We start from the raw sequence: 15,363 nt of genomic DNA, 5'->3' as shown, positions 1-15,363 counted from the left end.
TTCAGCAGCTTCAGGTGTCTCTGTGGGACGTCTTGAGAAACAAAAATTCTTGATTCCCTGCTGGGTATAATTTTATGAGCTCTGTGGGAGAATTTCTTTATGATCCTTTTCTCTCCTGATATAAATGTACGCTGATGATTGTTTTGAAAACCGATTTTTATATTAGTTTTTAGAAATACCGTGCCTTAACCAACAATGAATTTTACACCCATATGGGACATTTTGCACCTATCCACCAACCTTCAAAGGGAGCACATCTTTTCTATGATGATATTATCAATAATGCCACATTATAGGAAAATACATTTTATGATGACTTGCTTTACATATATTTTGCAGGGTGTTCCAGATGTTACAACTGAAATATGTATTACTGTTGTTTTAATGCTCCCATTGAGCACCCTCTGGATGTCAGATTGAACAAGGAGGACACCATTCCATTCGAACTTTCCTTATAATACTGTTCTTTAACCCATGATTGTCCTCACCCTCCTGTGAGGACAATGCCCCTATTTTCTCTATCGTTTCTATGGAATTTTTGTGCTGGCCAAACATTTTTTGCCTTCACTGTGTTAGTTTAATTTCTGTCACTAAGTTACATATATACTGAGGGCATTATGCAAATGCAAACAAGCAAAGGTAAATTGAATTTATACTTTATTAAAATCAAACAATACGAGCCTTCAAATTTGATTCAATAACATTATAAAACTATGCATCCTTTATGAAGTTTCAGTTGATATCTGATTAAAAAACACTTTGTTTCATAAGTGTCCAGTGATTTATGAAACTTTTAAAACAAATTAAGATGGGATTTATTACATCTTATAGCCATTATTGGACCCATTCTACATTTTGAAAGACTAAGAGAATAGGGTTAGCTATGGGAAATGCTGGCTCACTGGAAGAATCCTGCATTTTCCAACTTCCCCACTCCTAGAAGTTTTGCTAACAGGATTTGCAACTAGGAATGCCTCACCTCAAAAACTAATTTCATACAACTTTCATTAAGTAGTTTGACAATCTGTGACTCACAAATACTTCCACAGGATGATAGAATTATTTATAATCAGAAATGATGGTGGGGTATAAAGGGAATCAAGAGAGGAGAGAAGAGGGCTAATGTTGTTTCTTCACCTCTCCCCATGAGAAAAATCATGTGAAATTGTTGCAGGACCCATGAAAGGAATTCATATATAATATTTCTGTACTATAAAATAATATGATTCTATTTGAGAAAAAATCATAGTACCTGAGTGCAAACGGTATTCACTGGATTATTATAATCAATTTGCGTGACTAATATTTCTGTTTGTTTTCTACTCAGGTGACGTACTTGTTTGATAATGGAGGGACAGTCTTCTTTGCTATTTTTATGGCAATATGGGGTAAGTACTTTCTTCATTACTTTCTATCCCTTATTTTCTGAAGCTGTTTCTGTGTTACACACATACACACACACACACACACACACACCATGAATCAATTCAAAAATAAAGCCTCTAGGTTGGTACTTGCTTTGTTTGCTCTCTTCAAACATTCACTGCTTCTTTAGGAATTTAACTCTTGATCTCATCCTCTAATCTCTAAAACCTAGACTTTCCTACATCAAGGAACATATTTTTTCTACCAAAGGCAGGTGGTAATTAAAAACAAACTGAAACATACTAGAATCCAAATTAATCTTCTTATATTATTGCTTATGAAACTGATGCTCAGTAAAAAGTTGTTTGATATTTCCATTCATCTTTTTTAACCTTATGGTTCATACATTTAGAGATGCAGAATCTATTCCGTTATGATTGAGCAATAATGTCTATCTAATACATAAGAAATCCGGTTCCTATCTAACAACTTAAAACTGTACAAATTACATACAGGTATATTCTTTGGTTAACTTTTTTTTTTTTACCACGATTCTCATTGAGTTTTTAAGGCACCCAAATAATTGAAGCCTAAGATATATTAAGACAAGTTAAAATTCCCAAAACCTTTGAAGACTTTTAAAGAAGCTATTACTTTCCTGGGTAGGGTCAGCTTTCCTGCCGTGGCCCCGTTGAATGCAGTCATTGTCAGCTTGGTAACTCAAGGGGCTGATCATGTGTGTGCTGATCTAGAAAATTATAACGTACTAGAATACAGGTCTCTCATTTCTATTGCCTCAATTTCCCAATAACAGAAACTCTGGGCTATGTCCTCTTTTTAGCTTTAAGTCAAATTTTCTTCAAAAAGCACCCTTTCAATTTTCATTTAAGAAAATGCAATCTTGAATTATGGTACTAGGGCTGCAGGCAGAGCAGTAAAGAGTCATCTTCATTGTTTTAGAATTTTTTGGTGGAATAATTTTTATTATTAAGTTATGAGGCAGGGCTGTAATGGTGAAATCTTTTAGTTTTATCTGATTCCACAAATATTTTCTACTAAGAAAATAATACTAAAATACAAATTAAGGCTACTTAGTAAATGCCTCAGGATGGCCAAAAATTGTAAGAAAGAAAACCTTTGGATGATACATCCTGTCTACATTTCTGCTACTGGTCTCCTGCTTTTATGATTCTCCTTGGCAAAATCCACATGACAGTAATTTTGTGTAATCTTTTGAAAGATGAATTTGTCAAAAGGCTAGGATGTAGATGACACTTGCTGTTTAACTCCTTTTTGTTGTTAGTTCTATACAGAAGTACGAAGTGGAGGTATGTCATCCATAGGAATGCCATCACGTGCATTTTCTTCACTTTCTGGCATGGCTGAATCATTCAGAGTTGGATTGTAGTAGCTAGAATTCCCAAAACTCACATCATAAGGTTCCGGTGCATTGTCTAATCGCAGAACTAAAAAAGTAACAAAATAATATTGTTTCACAGTGATACTCTGAAAGATTCATGTTCAGGCATCCACCAAGTTATAGGAATTATTCTAGATGCGAAAATAAATATATTTTTATATGGGCTTTTTAGATTTTAGTTTTAAAATTTTAAATAAGTAGATGTTTTTCAAGCTTCATTTTTTTATAAGACTAAGAGTACAGTTTTACTTCCAAAATTTTGCTGTTGATGGACTCAAAGTAAAGGAACTAAAGAAGAGACCAGTATAGTATATCAATACCTTGCATAAAGAAGTGTAGACCATACCTCATTGACTTTTGAATCTTGTGATTTCAAAGCCTTGTCAACATGTTCAGAATTTGTCACTTCTGGTGTAAAATTTTTTTAAGTGAAGTCAATAATTTTTAAATTAATGTTATTATTTTACCAAATATCACAGTATTTTGATGGCTAAACCATTTAAGGTGGAGGAGATAAAAAAAAGTATTTGTGGGAGCTTATGTTTTCTTCTGATCGATTCAAGTTACCATGTACTTGAGGTTTTCTGATTGTTGATGTGGAAATTTAGTTTTTTTTTTTAAACAAATATTTCCTAAAGATCTTGAATTCATTTTCAAAGAAAAACTGGACATGCTCTTGGTATCTTAAAGTACTACAAGCAGTAACTAATTATTAATTACATTAGTAAACTATTCACTTAGGTATCATCATTTGCTTATCTACTTATTCCTTTAGCCATCTGTTTACAAATTGGGCTCCCAGGAACCTTAGGTCTTTGGGAGAGGTGTCTCAAAGCTGTCTTTGATGGATAAAACAGTTGTTGTGATTGAGTTATTCCTTTATGCCTCTATCACAGCAGTTTAGATTATATCAATTTTTGATAGATTGAGTTTTTACATGAGATTACATGTAAAGACAAGATTCAAAGGTTAAAAAATGGTTGAAAACCACCATTATAAATCCTATCTTTTAATTTTTCAAGAATGGTACTTTTTGTTTTATATTAGTTCCTAGAAACCCATAATCAGAATTCAGTTACATTTATAATTTACAGATTTGGTTCCAAATATGAGAACTATATCAGTTATATCTGAACTCATCGAAACTCAAATTCAGTAAGACTTCATCAACGGGACCCACCAGAAGCATTTAATTAATTATTTGTTATGGTGACAAGAATCCCTTGTGCAAACCAGAAAACACATACTTTTTTCCCTGAAGTATAAAACTACAGATGAACCAAGCATTAAAACAAATATCAAATTTATATTATATTATTAAAGCACAAACTGACAACTTTATTTTTAGTATACATATTTCTCATTCATAGATATTATGGTTGGCTTTTTCCATCATATCAGTGGAAAATTCCTGAATTAAGGTACGATGTGACTTTGTGTGTGCAAATATGCAACTTTTAGATACTTTGTTTTAGATCCTCATTAAGATGGTTAATGGAGGGCTGCTGTATCTGTATAAACTTTAAAAGAGCTCCAAATTAGAATCAATCTTTGTTCAAATTACTGCTACTTAATGATCTAACAACGGCAAGGAGTAGCTTTGCCGTCACTTGCTAACAAAACTGGTCATTTTTTCTGAATGTCCTACCATTCATTATCTTCCAATTTTATACATATGTTTAGATTCTTGGATTATTATTTAAAACCAATTTTGATGCAATGAGCAACGTTCAAATGTTTTTTAAATTTCACTCACAGGTCTATAATTATTTTGGTTTTGTTCTTTGATAAACAGAAGTTGGATCAGAATAAGTCTTTAGTTTGTTCATTCATATGAATTATTTTGGAATTACCTTCTAGGCAATGCAGTGAACATTGGCATCCTCATTTAATTAAAACCACTGTGCCCAGGTGAAGTATTGAAAATAGATTTTACCTGGTTCATTTCTGTTGTCATAAAGTCGCCGATGGGAAAATGAATCCGTTTTCCTTTTTCCACACAACAAGTAGCCCACAAGAGTAAGCAATGAGACACCCAGAATAGCACCTAAAATGGCCCCGAATACTATTCCTGTATTTCTATTTTCTACAGGACAAAAAAAAATTTAAACAAATATAAAATAATTATTCAAAGAACCGAAATCTATACATGTGAATTTTCCATATGCCAAAGAACGTTTAACATTTTAAGATTAGATAATGATGTGTTTCTGTGTGTGTATGTGTGTGTGTTTTATAAAGTACCATTTGGGATATATTGGCAAACACATTTGTTGAAAAAACCACACTTCTAATTTTTAATTACATTGAAATACTTCTAAGTCTTAGCTCTATAGCTGTGTCTTGTTTCTTGTTCTTATTAACATCAGTGGCACTGAAATGCCATGTGCATACTCCATTAAGATCTAATATCAGTGTTGAACTTTAATGATGAAATGAACTTTGCACTTGTTTCTGTAAATAATTCAAAGGTTAAAAGCCAATAGGAGTAAGTGTGTAATAGAAGATGAGTCCACAATAAACAAATAAGAAGTCACTACAAGGAAAAATCAGTGTATCCTGATAGAAGGTATTTCCAAATACCACAAATAAACCAAGGCAGATAACTTCAGTGCCTTGCATATCAAGAACAGTTGTCTAGGCCTGAGCTTAAGGCAGTTCAAAATTTCACTGTATTATTCTTTTCACTTAGTATCTTATTTGAAGACTAAATTTTCAATAAACTAAATGTTCTCTGAACTGAAATTTAGTACGTTTCTCTTTTTTTCTTCTCTTTTCTTGAGGTTCTCATTAATTAGGTAGGCAAAGGGTCTTGCAGCGTCTTTGATTCTATATAAAATCTCATTTCTAAAAAAAATTAATTTTCACGTTAGAGTACAGTAAACTTGTTACTAAAAGAGAAGTAAGCTAACTAAATTTTTTTTTACATAAAATAGCAATGGTAAGAGTAAGTACTCAGTATTCTCAATATGTATATTAGGTTTAGATAGACAAAAGAGAGGAAGCATTTTTAAAAATGACAAGATATGTTAAAACCATAGTTAAATGTACATATACAATATATTGATCGTAGTATTATAAAAAGCCTATATTTCAGAATTTAAAACTTTTCCTACACACTGGCAACAACATTCAAACAGGAATTTGTATATATGATTTGGTTTTTACATTACTAATATAATCCTTAAGTAAACCACACTGGAAGTGAGTTCTTGGAGGAAAACAAATTATTAAAAAAAAAAATTTCAAGGGGGGAAAATACATTAAACCTGAAAAAACAAAACAGGAATGAATTATTAAAACTTAGTTATCTTTTTTCACCTTATGGAAAAATGTAAAACCATTTTTATGTTTCAAATGGAAAAGATTGACATAATCCTTAAATGAAACATAAAAATGTCCACATAATAAATTGTCTGTGATTGTGACAAATAATTTATAAAATCATTACTTTGTTCAACTTTTTAAAAACTCATATGTATATAAACTCATATATATACTCATATATATATACACACACATATATATATAAGTTCAGTTGTATAGTATTCACATGAGCATGTGAATTTCAGGTAGTCTTTTCAAGATTCATTGAAAATTGTTACCTAGATCTCAAAGCTATACCATTGCTTCAGTCTCCATCTTTTCTTGACCTAACCTACCTTCACATTTTGTCCCATTGTCTCCTTACACTCCCAAAGAGAAATGACTAGTATATGTTCATTGAAGCCCTAAAACCACTTCACTATTTCTAGTGACTATAATGATCATCCCTCAAAAGTGAGAAAATCCATGCTATTGTGTTCTCTTCTGTTTTTCTAGCATGGTGATTCCTTAGACTTACTCTGCATGACTTATTTGGAATTTCAGTTTCACACAAAAGGAAAGTTAAATTCATTTATATTTACCTTTTTGGGGATCTGACGTATTTGGAAAGAGTTTTGAATTATTGGTGAATTTTAAGGTAGGCTGTAGAGTTGTTTTTTCTTGATAAGGGGTAAACCCAGTGAAGCTATCACTGTTTGTGGTAAGCCATCCACTTGGTTCCACTATCAAGGGGGTCACAGATGGAGAAGTTGGTTCTGAAGAGAGGATGCTAACTGTAATGGAACTGTTATCAGGAGTTTTCACGGTGTCATTGACCAAAGACCAAGTGAAGTTTTCTGAAGACAGAGCAGGTGTAGCATTGGGATGTGCTGAGATGGGCAAAGGATCTTCATCTGCTATAGGTGCATTCCAAGGCAGTTTAGAAACAAAACTATGGATCAAGGGGGGGCTTGTGGAAATGGTAGATGTGGGTTTTAGACTGCCCAAAGAATGCTCTGCTGACGAGTTACTGGAGAAATCTGTTATTCCATGGCTTTTGGTGGGTAGATTCAAAGGAGGGGAATGACTCGCCTTGAGATTTGAGGTGGTTATATTTTCTTTATCTGAGTTTAAGTTTGCTTCACTTTCCAAAGAAATAGGTTTATTTTCCATTGTTTTAAAAACTTCTGCAATGTTCTGTGTTGTGTTTATGTCTTGATTTTCTTTTCCATGGCTCCCCGATAGAAGTGAATAAAACAACGTTGAAACCAGCAGAATTTTGGCTAAGGTCAACATTGTAGGCTTCTTTGGTATTGGTTTTTTTTGAAAGGAATCTGAAAGAAAATAACCATCATTTGAATTCCTTAATAAAATATTCTGAGCTTTTAAATGGATCTATATATTTTAAAGTGATAAAAATCTAGACATAATATAGAGATGGTAGTATCATATTTTTATTCCAAAATTGCTTATTTTGGATTATGTACTTAAACTAGTGCCATTGAGTACTTCCTTCCACATAATCTTTCTTCCTCCTTGCTTCTAGGGAAATGCCATGCAAAAACTTCCTCAAGCCACACACTGCTATTTCAAAGGCCATTTAGCTTGAGAAAGGTGGAAGAAAACCATTAACACCCACCCACTCACACGTACACATATATTTAAAACATGTATATGAACTGTTAAGTAACATTTTAAAAATATTGTAAATATAGACCATGTAGAGGTGGCTGATTTCTTCAATCTATTTAAGAAAACACATTCTGTATAAAGATGTCATTTGAAATATTTATTATGAAAATGACATTACTGACTATACATTAAATGCACCATATATCAGATTTTTTAAAAGTGAGTCAGTGAGGAATACCCTTGAATACATTTTATTAGTATCTAGTTTGAATTATTTGAATTTGAATGTATCCCTTTTCCACAATACTTTTCACTTCATGATGTCCTTCTTGCTACTTAATCCCTAATTGGGGAGATTCAGAAGCCTTCTATATTTAAGGATATTCTTTAATCTTACTCTCTTATTTTATAAAAGAAGAATATGGTTGGGGGTGTGTGTGGAAAAATAAGCTATATAATTGCAGATTGGGTCCTAATCTCCAATCCAGGCACACCATTCTGCCTCTTAAGTGTGGAAGTGGCACAATTCATAAATAGGGTGATATAGGAAAATGTTTTGAAATCAGATTTATATTAAAATTCTGGCTTCTGACACAAATAACTTATGAAAAATAATCACCATAATAAGCAGTTGCTTTATTATCATTATAATAAACTAACTTCAGAGTGTTGTTCTGCAGACTGAATGGGCTGACTTAGGTAGCAGCACTCTAAACAATATCTAGCCTAAAGTAAACACTTAATAGATGCTAACCTCCATTTAATATTCAAATATAATAATATATCTATAGTGTCTTTTTGGTTACAAAGTTTACAGTATCATCTTATTTGATACTTACAACAATCCCTTGATGTGGCAAGAATAGATTGTATTATGCCCATTTTGCAGATGAAGAAACTGAAGCTCACAATGGCTAGTAACAGAAGCTGGAAAATGGAAGAGGCAATATTTAAAGCCAAGTCAACTGACTCCAATCTCATTAGAGGCTAAAATTTGAAGTGCTTTTAATGGAAAATTTACTTTTTAAAAAAAAAATAGACTTTTTTTTCTCAAGCAATAAAATCTGAGTACTGATTTCATGTTTTTGAATTGAACCTTATTTTTCACTGAAAGCCTCCATGCTGACTGAGAGAGGAAAAGGGAGGAGGTACAACTGCTGTTACTTAGTTCTTGTATTGTGTGCCATTTCTCAACAGCTCTCTGAAATTTTTACAAATATTTTCGGCCTTGTTGATTTTTCATTAGGGTCTACAGAGCTTCTAAACACTCCCACTAGTTATGTGTTGATTTTAAGTAGCAAGTCCCCTTTTACATAATGATTTCTCACATATGGTACAACGTAAATATATTTATAATATATGATAGTTATCTTCAAAATCTGAAACTTCTCTTCAAAAGCTTTTAGCAAGCAATTGCATAACCATATACTTCTAGAATTTTAGACATATTGTATCTTCCATGCCCTATGGTTATCACTTAAGAAAAACCTACTTAAAAAGAAAAGCTGGCAGACATATGAGAACATTCATAGTGGCATTATTTATAAGAGCCTCAAACCTAAGTGTTCATTAGCAACAGATTGGATAATAAACTGTGGTATATTCAGATAGTAAAAATTGACAGGCTAGAGCTGCGTGCAACGACATGGATGATTATCACAAACATAATGCACTGCTTAAAACACCAGTTGTATTGTGAGATTTCATGTACATAAAGTTCAAAAACAGGCAAAAAGCTACAATGTTACAAGTTGGGAGAGGGCTTTATTACTGGAAGTAAACAGAATTGATTGGGTGGAGCACGGAAGGACCTTGAGTGCTGGTGATACTCTATTTCTCAACCTGTTTGTGATTACATAGGTGTTTGTATTTGTGATCATTCTGCTTATTGATATTTCATTCACTTTTCTGTGACAACTAAGACATTTAGATTGTTCTAAAAATGTTTAACATAATTGGAAAGTATATTACTATTATGCATTTGATATATCAGCTGCTTTACATATTTTCCATTTAATGCTAACCAAAAATAAACAAATGGTGAAGAAGGGCTTATTAATCCCACTTTACAGATGATTAAGTGGGACATAAATAATGTAAGTAATGTGTCCAAGGACACACAGCTAGTAACTGAGAGATCGGATTTGGATTCAAACCTTCACATGTCTGATTTAAAGCTAGTCAGTATTCATCTTTGTAACATAAGTTGCAAAGGAATATAGAATTTGGTACACAGCTGCTTTTTAGAACTTCTTCCTACCATTAGTTTTTTTTTTTTAATACAGCCTCTCCAAATTTAATTATTTTAACCAGAGCAGTTTATAATCCCATTTTTACAAAACACTGATAATATAAGTCCTTCTATCTTCAAAGAACCCATTAAACACACTAAATATGCTTTTGCTGTAATTTAAGAAAATCACAACAACTGTCTATTATGGTTTCTAGATGGACATCTTTACCATGGAGTTTACAGATTAGCATTTACAAAGCATGAATGATTATCTCTGACACCTGTAGTTGACCAACATTTACTTAAATTGATGCCTCATGTAGCGTGTTTAAAATGTAATTCAGTTTAGTTTAAAAATAGTTATGTGTACCTTTTCAGAAACATCTCTCTCCTGTGAATTCTGCAAAGTTCACAGCAAACATAATGCTCCTTTTCATTATCTACTGCAAGTGATCTAATTTGTCAATTGTACTTAGCCACTATTTTCAACATTATTATGGCATTTATTTTCGCTATATCTAGTTGTTTTGCTATTTTTCTCTTCCTAATAAAGTGGTCACCAGTCGGGGGGAAAATGTCCTTAGCTGTTCTTCTATTTTTCTTATAATATTATATGAGAGACATGGCATTGAGCTTTCATTCCCCGCCTGTAATGAAAATCTACACATCAAGCATCAACAAAGTGAATTCACCTTGCCTGTGACATTGAACCACCAAGGGGATCTCTCATTCCTTTACCCAGCTTTTGATTGTAACTTGAAAACCTAGGGTACCAACACCCCAAACGTGCGAAGCACTCTGTTACTGCCTATAATTTATCTCCCAGGAAAAGGAGAGAAAGGGAAGAGAGGGGTAGTTCAGTATGTTGTGAACACTATTAAATATTTATGGTTTATTCAGAAATTTAAACAGTTACAGATAAGGCTTTTGTGAAGACGGATTGTCCTGACATTGCAGTAGGGGACAAGTTTGCCTCTGCTGCCCGGCTTCTAGGAGAGCCAGGTTACGCCACTTACTCAGGTCCCTCTCATCTTAAAGTCGTAGAAGCAGCCAGGAATTGAAGTTGTCTGCTATTCAGAACCCCACCATGAAATTTTGCTGGAGTAAGATCCAGGAGCTTTGGCCGAAGTTTGACCTCATGCCAACTGAACAAAGCACATTGCAAGCGAAAGAAACCTAATGGAGGTGGGACAGCAAATCCAGAGGACAACAAATGAAATCTATATATATTTTACTTTTGTGTGTGCTTTCCTTTTAGCCTCTCTCCATCTCTGGAGTTCAAATATCTAACTCTATGTTATATACTTGCTTTATAAAGCTGAAATGATGATGGATTATGGATGGTATGCCTGAGTGCACCCAAGTTCATCTGTCAGCCAGGTGCACTGTGGGGGCAGACAGAAGGTGGGATGAAAGAAAAGTAGAATTGCAGAGGGAGAGAAATCAGGAGAACCCAGTAAAATGATTTCACCTCCTGATCTTTCCCTCTTTTTGCATCTGGGTGGTAGCTCCTAAGAGAAATTTTGAAGTTATAAAATAGAAAAAGGTTTAGGATCATCACAAACTCGAAAACCTTCTAAGGGTAGGAATTACTATAAAGTGAACAGAGAAAGAAAGGAGGATTTCCAGTTCCTTTGTGATACCTTAAATACAGATTCTAAACTTTCCTGTATATATTAACATTTTTTTGTTTCTAAAATTTAACTAGTTTTAAAATATATTTTCATAGTGTCACTGTTTTTGAACAACTCCTCTACAGAGGGAGAATGAACACGACTTTCGCCTTCTTTGTTATTGGCACTGGAAAGTGGTTTCACATTACTGCTTTTGTATGGAGGGCTGCAGAAGGTGATGAGAAAAAACAAAAACAAAAAACACCTCTGGCCAGTAAGAGGAGCAAACCCACATTCGCTGTCCATATTTTTGCTTCCTCTTAAATGCATAAAGTCATTATTCTGTCCAGGCTTTATGTTGAAATCGTGAGTCATACTTATTTTATATCAAGCTTTGGAAATAAGAGATGTCCTGGTTTATGTCAGGTAATTAACCCATGTAAGGGCAACGAAATGCTAGTCATTCTAAACAGAATCAAAATCAGAAATCCTAAATAGAATCATCAGTTCATGTACACTGCAGGCATAATATAAAAACATGTTTCTATAGTAAAATCACTAATGAGTATACATTGGGCTGCCTTTTCTCTAAGTTGCGTTTGATCATTTCTTCTTACAGATCTTAGGCTACAAATTAAGACAGATGGGTTTTCTTTGTCTCTCAAAGAAAACTCTGTCTGCCATGTAGCTAACATCTCAGGAAGAACTTGAGTGTTACTCTGAGTGGCTTTTTCCAATGTTGGACAGTATTTTTAGTTTCCTAAATTCAAGAGCAACAATAAATGAGGACATAAGACATCCTTCTAAAAATGCCTCTTTTATGAAAGGGTTTTGGAAGTGTAACCAACTAGAAAAAGGATTGTGCCTGAGAAACTTAGGCCTCTCATTTTACTTTTATTGGATGTAAAAAGAAAGAAAAAATAAAAAAGAAAAGACTGGCTTTCTTTTAAGAAAAAAAAAACAAATTTCAGAAGTTTGAGAACATTATTCTGGCTAAGACTTAGGCTACATAAATACAGGAAAAATGTAGAGTTTGTCATATGACCTGCTACCTTGGGAGTTTTCAGTAATAAACTTCAATACTTAAATAATTAGTGATGAGTGTCAAGCTTAGAAAGAAAGAAAGTTTCTCTGAAAGAAATGTTCTAGATCAAAATTTTCAAGCATAGCATTTCCAGCCTTCTGTATCATACTTTAATGTCCATAGGAGCAGCCTCTACAGATTAAATAGAAAGTAGATAAATGGAAATCAGCATCCTTTTAATAAAAAAAGAGGCTTATATAGCCACAAAATGAAAATAATTTTAAGAAATTTTACCACATTTTCATTTCATAGGATGTTTTCTGTAGTAACTGATGTAACCTTTTAGATTTCCAGTGAAAGTTAGACATGTACACATATCATGCTAAATAATTGTATGTACTGTACAAGTTTCCCAACTTTTTAATTAAGAAAATCTTTGAAAAAGATGTATAGAAGCTTCTACTCTATTTTATTAGAAGATTTTTTTCCAAAACTATTCTAATACTTAAAGCAAAAACCTCTAATACTTAAAGCAAAAACCTTTCAGCACAAATGCATAATTTAAATCCAAGATACAATTTATATTCATGCTGCCACTTCCACTTTAAACATTTTGAAACCTTTACTAAGATCTGACTTAAGGAAATTCTATTTCATAGTCACGTATGTTTTAAATAAGGCTTTTATTTAACTCTTCTGCTGGTTCCGTAATCTAGCAAATTTGGCAGTAATTTTTAAAGCTAACTCATTTAAGAGTGCAAATACTCATTTGGAAGGTCATTACTTAATAATAACAACTACTTGTCTTTACAAGGATTGCCATAGCTACTTGCCAGGCTGTTCTGTCAAAAGTTGAGAACACTGTGATTCTCTTTGGTAAATAATCAAGGCAGAGAGAGAGAAGAGAGTGAAAGAAAGAGACCTAGGTGACCCAGCACACACTTACCTTCAGGCTTAGGAGGTATTTACAATCAGGAACCGAAATATCACAGTTGTCCTGTCTGAAAGGAATCTGTCGTGCATTAGAGAAAACAGATGTGTTAAGTGTGACAATGTCGCACTGAGCAGGAGGGTGCCAGGGAAACAAAATTAGGTGGGGCTGGCTGTATCTTGCTTGTGTAACAGAGCGCCCAGGAACCTGACTGACCTGCTTCTCAGCTGTAAGCATTAAGATATCACCTCATTCAGGCCTTTAACAACAACAAAAGCCCAACCCTCCAGTTTTCATAGGTTGAAAACTTTGAACCTAGCTTTGGGACAAGGTATTACTCTCGTCAGCGGTAGCAAAACACGGGTCATCAATTTTTTCCCCCTAAGAGAAAAAAAGGACAAAGATTTTGGCAAAGTCATCGGGTATAGCAGGAATTTCTGACATGTGCTGGGCCCCCCACTCCTTGCAGGTGAGGAAACCAAACAAGTCATGCCCTGCACTTGTTGCTCTATGCCAGCCCCACATTCTCTGAAATCATAAACTGTTTTTCTGTACTCTAGTAGACTGCCCTATTTGTGTACTTAAAGCCTAAGTAGAGAAAATGTAGTGGGATCAGTAGTGAGGCATCTATCCTGAGGTCCACTGAAATTGTTTTTTTAAGAAAGTCCTACTTAACACGAAGTGAATTAGTATATATTGGGATCCCTGAGAACGCTGTGAGGTGTTACATGAAAAATAATTATCATGACTGAGATTTGGTTTCTTGCTGACTTTCAGGAGTTTAGAGAGGAACTGGGGCCTGAGAATGGCCATGTGATCCTCACTTATCCTAGGAGCCTTCTCGATTAAGTAGTTTCCACCCTGTGTTCTCTCTGCTTTTACTCTCACTTTAGAAGCTGGAGAATTTCAGAAGTGCCCAGGTAATGCTTGATTAAATACTAGAGTTGAATAACAACTTGGCATACTTCCTACACTTCCTTTCAGAGCTTATGAAAGGGAGAAGAGTGAAACTGGGATCTTCTGCACATCAGCATTTGGGGATGGCGCCAAGGCCCGTTCAGCTCAATATGCCTGAGGTTCATACTTGGTTTCTGTTGCACAGGGAGATAGGTTTTCAACTGCTGAGCGAGAAAAGAAACTTTAGCTAAAATGCAGGAGCTAGTAAGCTTCAAATGGAATGCAAAGAATCTGCCCAGTTAATTGGCCCGAGGAAAGAACAAGGTAATTCTATAGTTTTAAATTTTCTGAAGCCCAAAGGCCCCTTCAGAGTTTGATTAGAAATTAAACCAACCCCTAAAAAATATTGTCTCAAAAGATATGTAAGCTGTCTCTACTGTGGTACGAAGAAAAGCAGGTTAAATTTAATCAAACAGCTAGTTACTGAACAGTGGCTTAATAGAATTCAATGGCTTATTTTCAGATTAGCCACTTTTTAGGTAAAAATCCAACTAAATATATTTTATGTTTGTAGTTAGAGAACTGAACATGATTGGGCAGGACTGGGTGCACCTTTTCCCTAGGCCTTTTCTGCAATATGTGTGGGAATATCATTATCCCCTTCTGCCTTAACCATAGTAATTATGGCTTATACCAGGCATAAACATTGCAATGCACTTTTGCTATAGCTCCCCGTTTTCACTGCCATAAAAGTCCAGCTAATTTCTCGTTTTGCTTTTTCCTGAAGACTCTTTCTGTGGGCCCAGAATCCTATTCATCATTGCCCTCCTTACAATCATAATCAATTGATTAGACCTCACCCTAGAGATAAACCTTACCTACCCTGGCTGTCTTGAGCACATCTGGAAATAAAGTTATAAAATGTAAACTGTGCATAAATTT

The 15,363-nt window shown here is 34.1% G+C and overlaps 2 protein-coding genes across 7 annotated transcripts in view; one reads left to right on the top strand and one right to left on the bottom strand.

Annotated features, from left to right (window-relative positions):
• Positions 1 to 15,363, top strand: part of ANO3 (anoctamin 3) — a 469,771-nt gene that overhangs the window by 372,409 nt on the left and 81,999 nt on the right. For all 5 annotated transcript variants that reach the window (XM_063728504.1, XM_024255829.3, XM_063728505.1 and 2 more), the window contains one exon: positions 1,328 to 1,388. In XM_063728504.1, the coding sequence (XP_063584574.1) occupies positions 1,328 to 1,388 (61 nt within the window). The remainder of the gene's footprint in view (positions 1 to 1,327; positions 1,389 to 15,363) is intronic.
• MUC15 (mucin 15, cell surface associated) lies at positions 641 to 13,762 on the bottom strand. Of its 2 annotated transcripts, XM_002821944.4 has the most exons (5): positions 13,540 to 13,762; positions 8,563 to 8,650; positions 6,694 to 7,425; positions 4,722 to 4,871; positions 641 to 2,831 (listed from the first exon to the last, which is right to left on the bottom strand). In XM_002821944.4, the coding sequence occupies exons 1-5, from the start codon at positions 13,759 to 13,761 to the stop codon at positions 2,671 to 2,673; spliced, it is 1,353 nt and encodes a 450-aa protein (XP_002821990.2). In that variant the 5' UTR covers position 13,762; the 3' UTR covers positions 641 to 2,670. The 2 variants fall into 2 exon arrangements, with proteins under 2 accessions (XP_002821990.2, XP_002821992.2); XM_002821946.4 differs by lacking the exon at positions 4,722 to 4,871.

The sequence above is a fragment of the Pongo abelii genome, chromosome 9 (assembly GCF_028885655.2).
Source record: "Pongo abelii isolate AG06213 chromosome 9, NHGRI_mPonAbe1-v2.0_pri, whole genome shotgun sequence".
NCBI classification, from domain to species: domain Eukaryota; kingdom Metazoa; phylum Chordata; class Mammalia; order Primates; family Hominidae; genus Pongo; species Pongo abelii.
The sequence above is the reverse complement of the archived record's forward strand: the minus strand, read 5'-3'. Positions and strand labels throughout refer to the sequence as shown.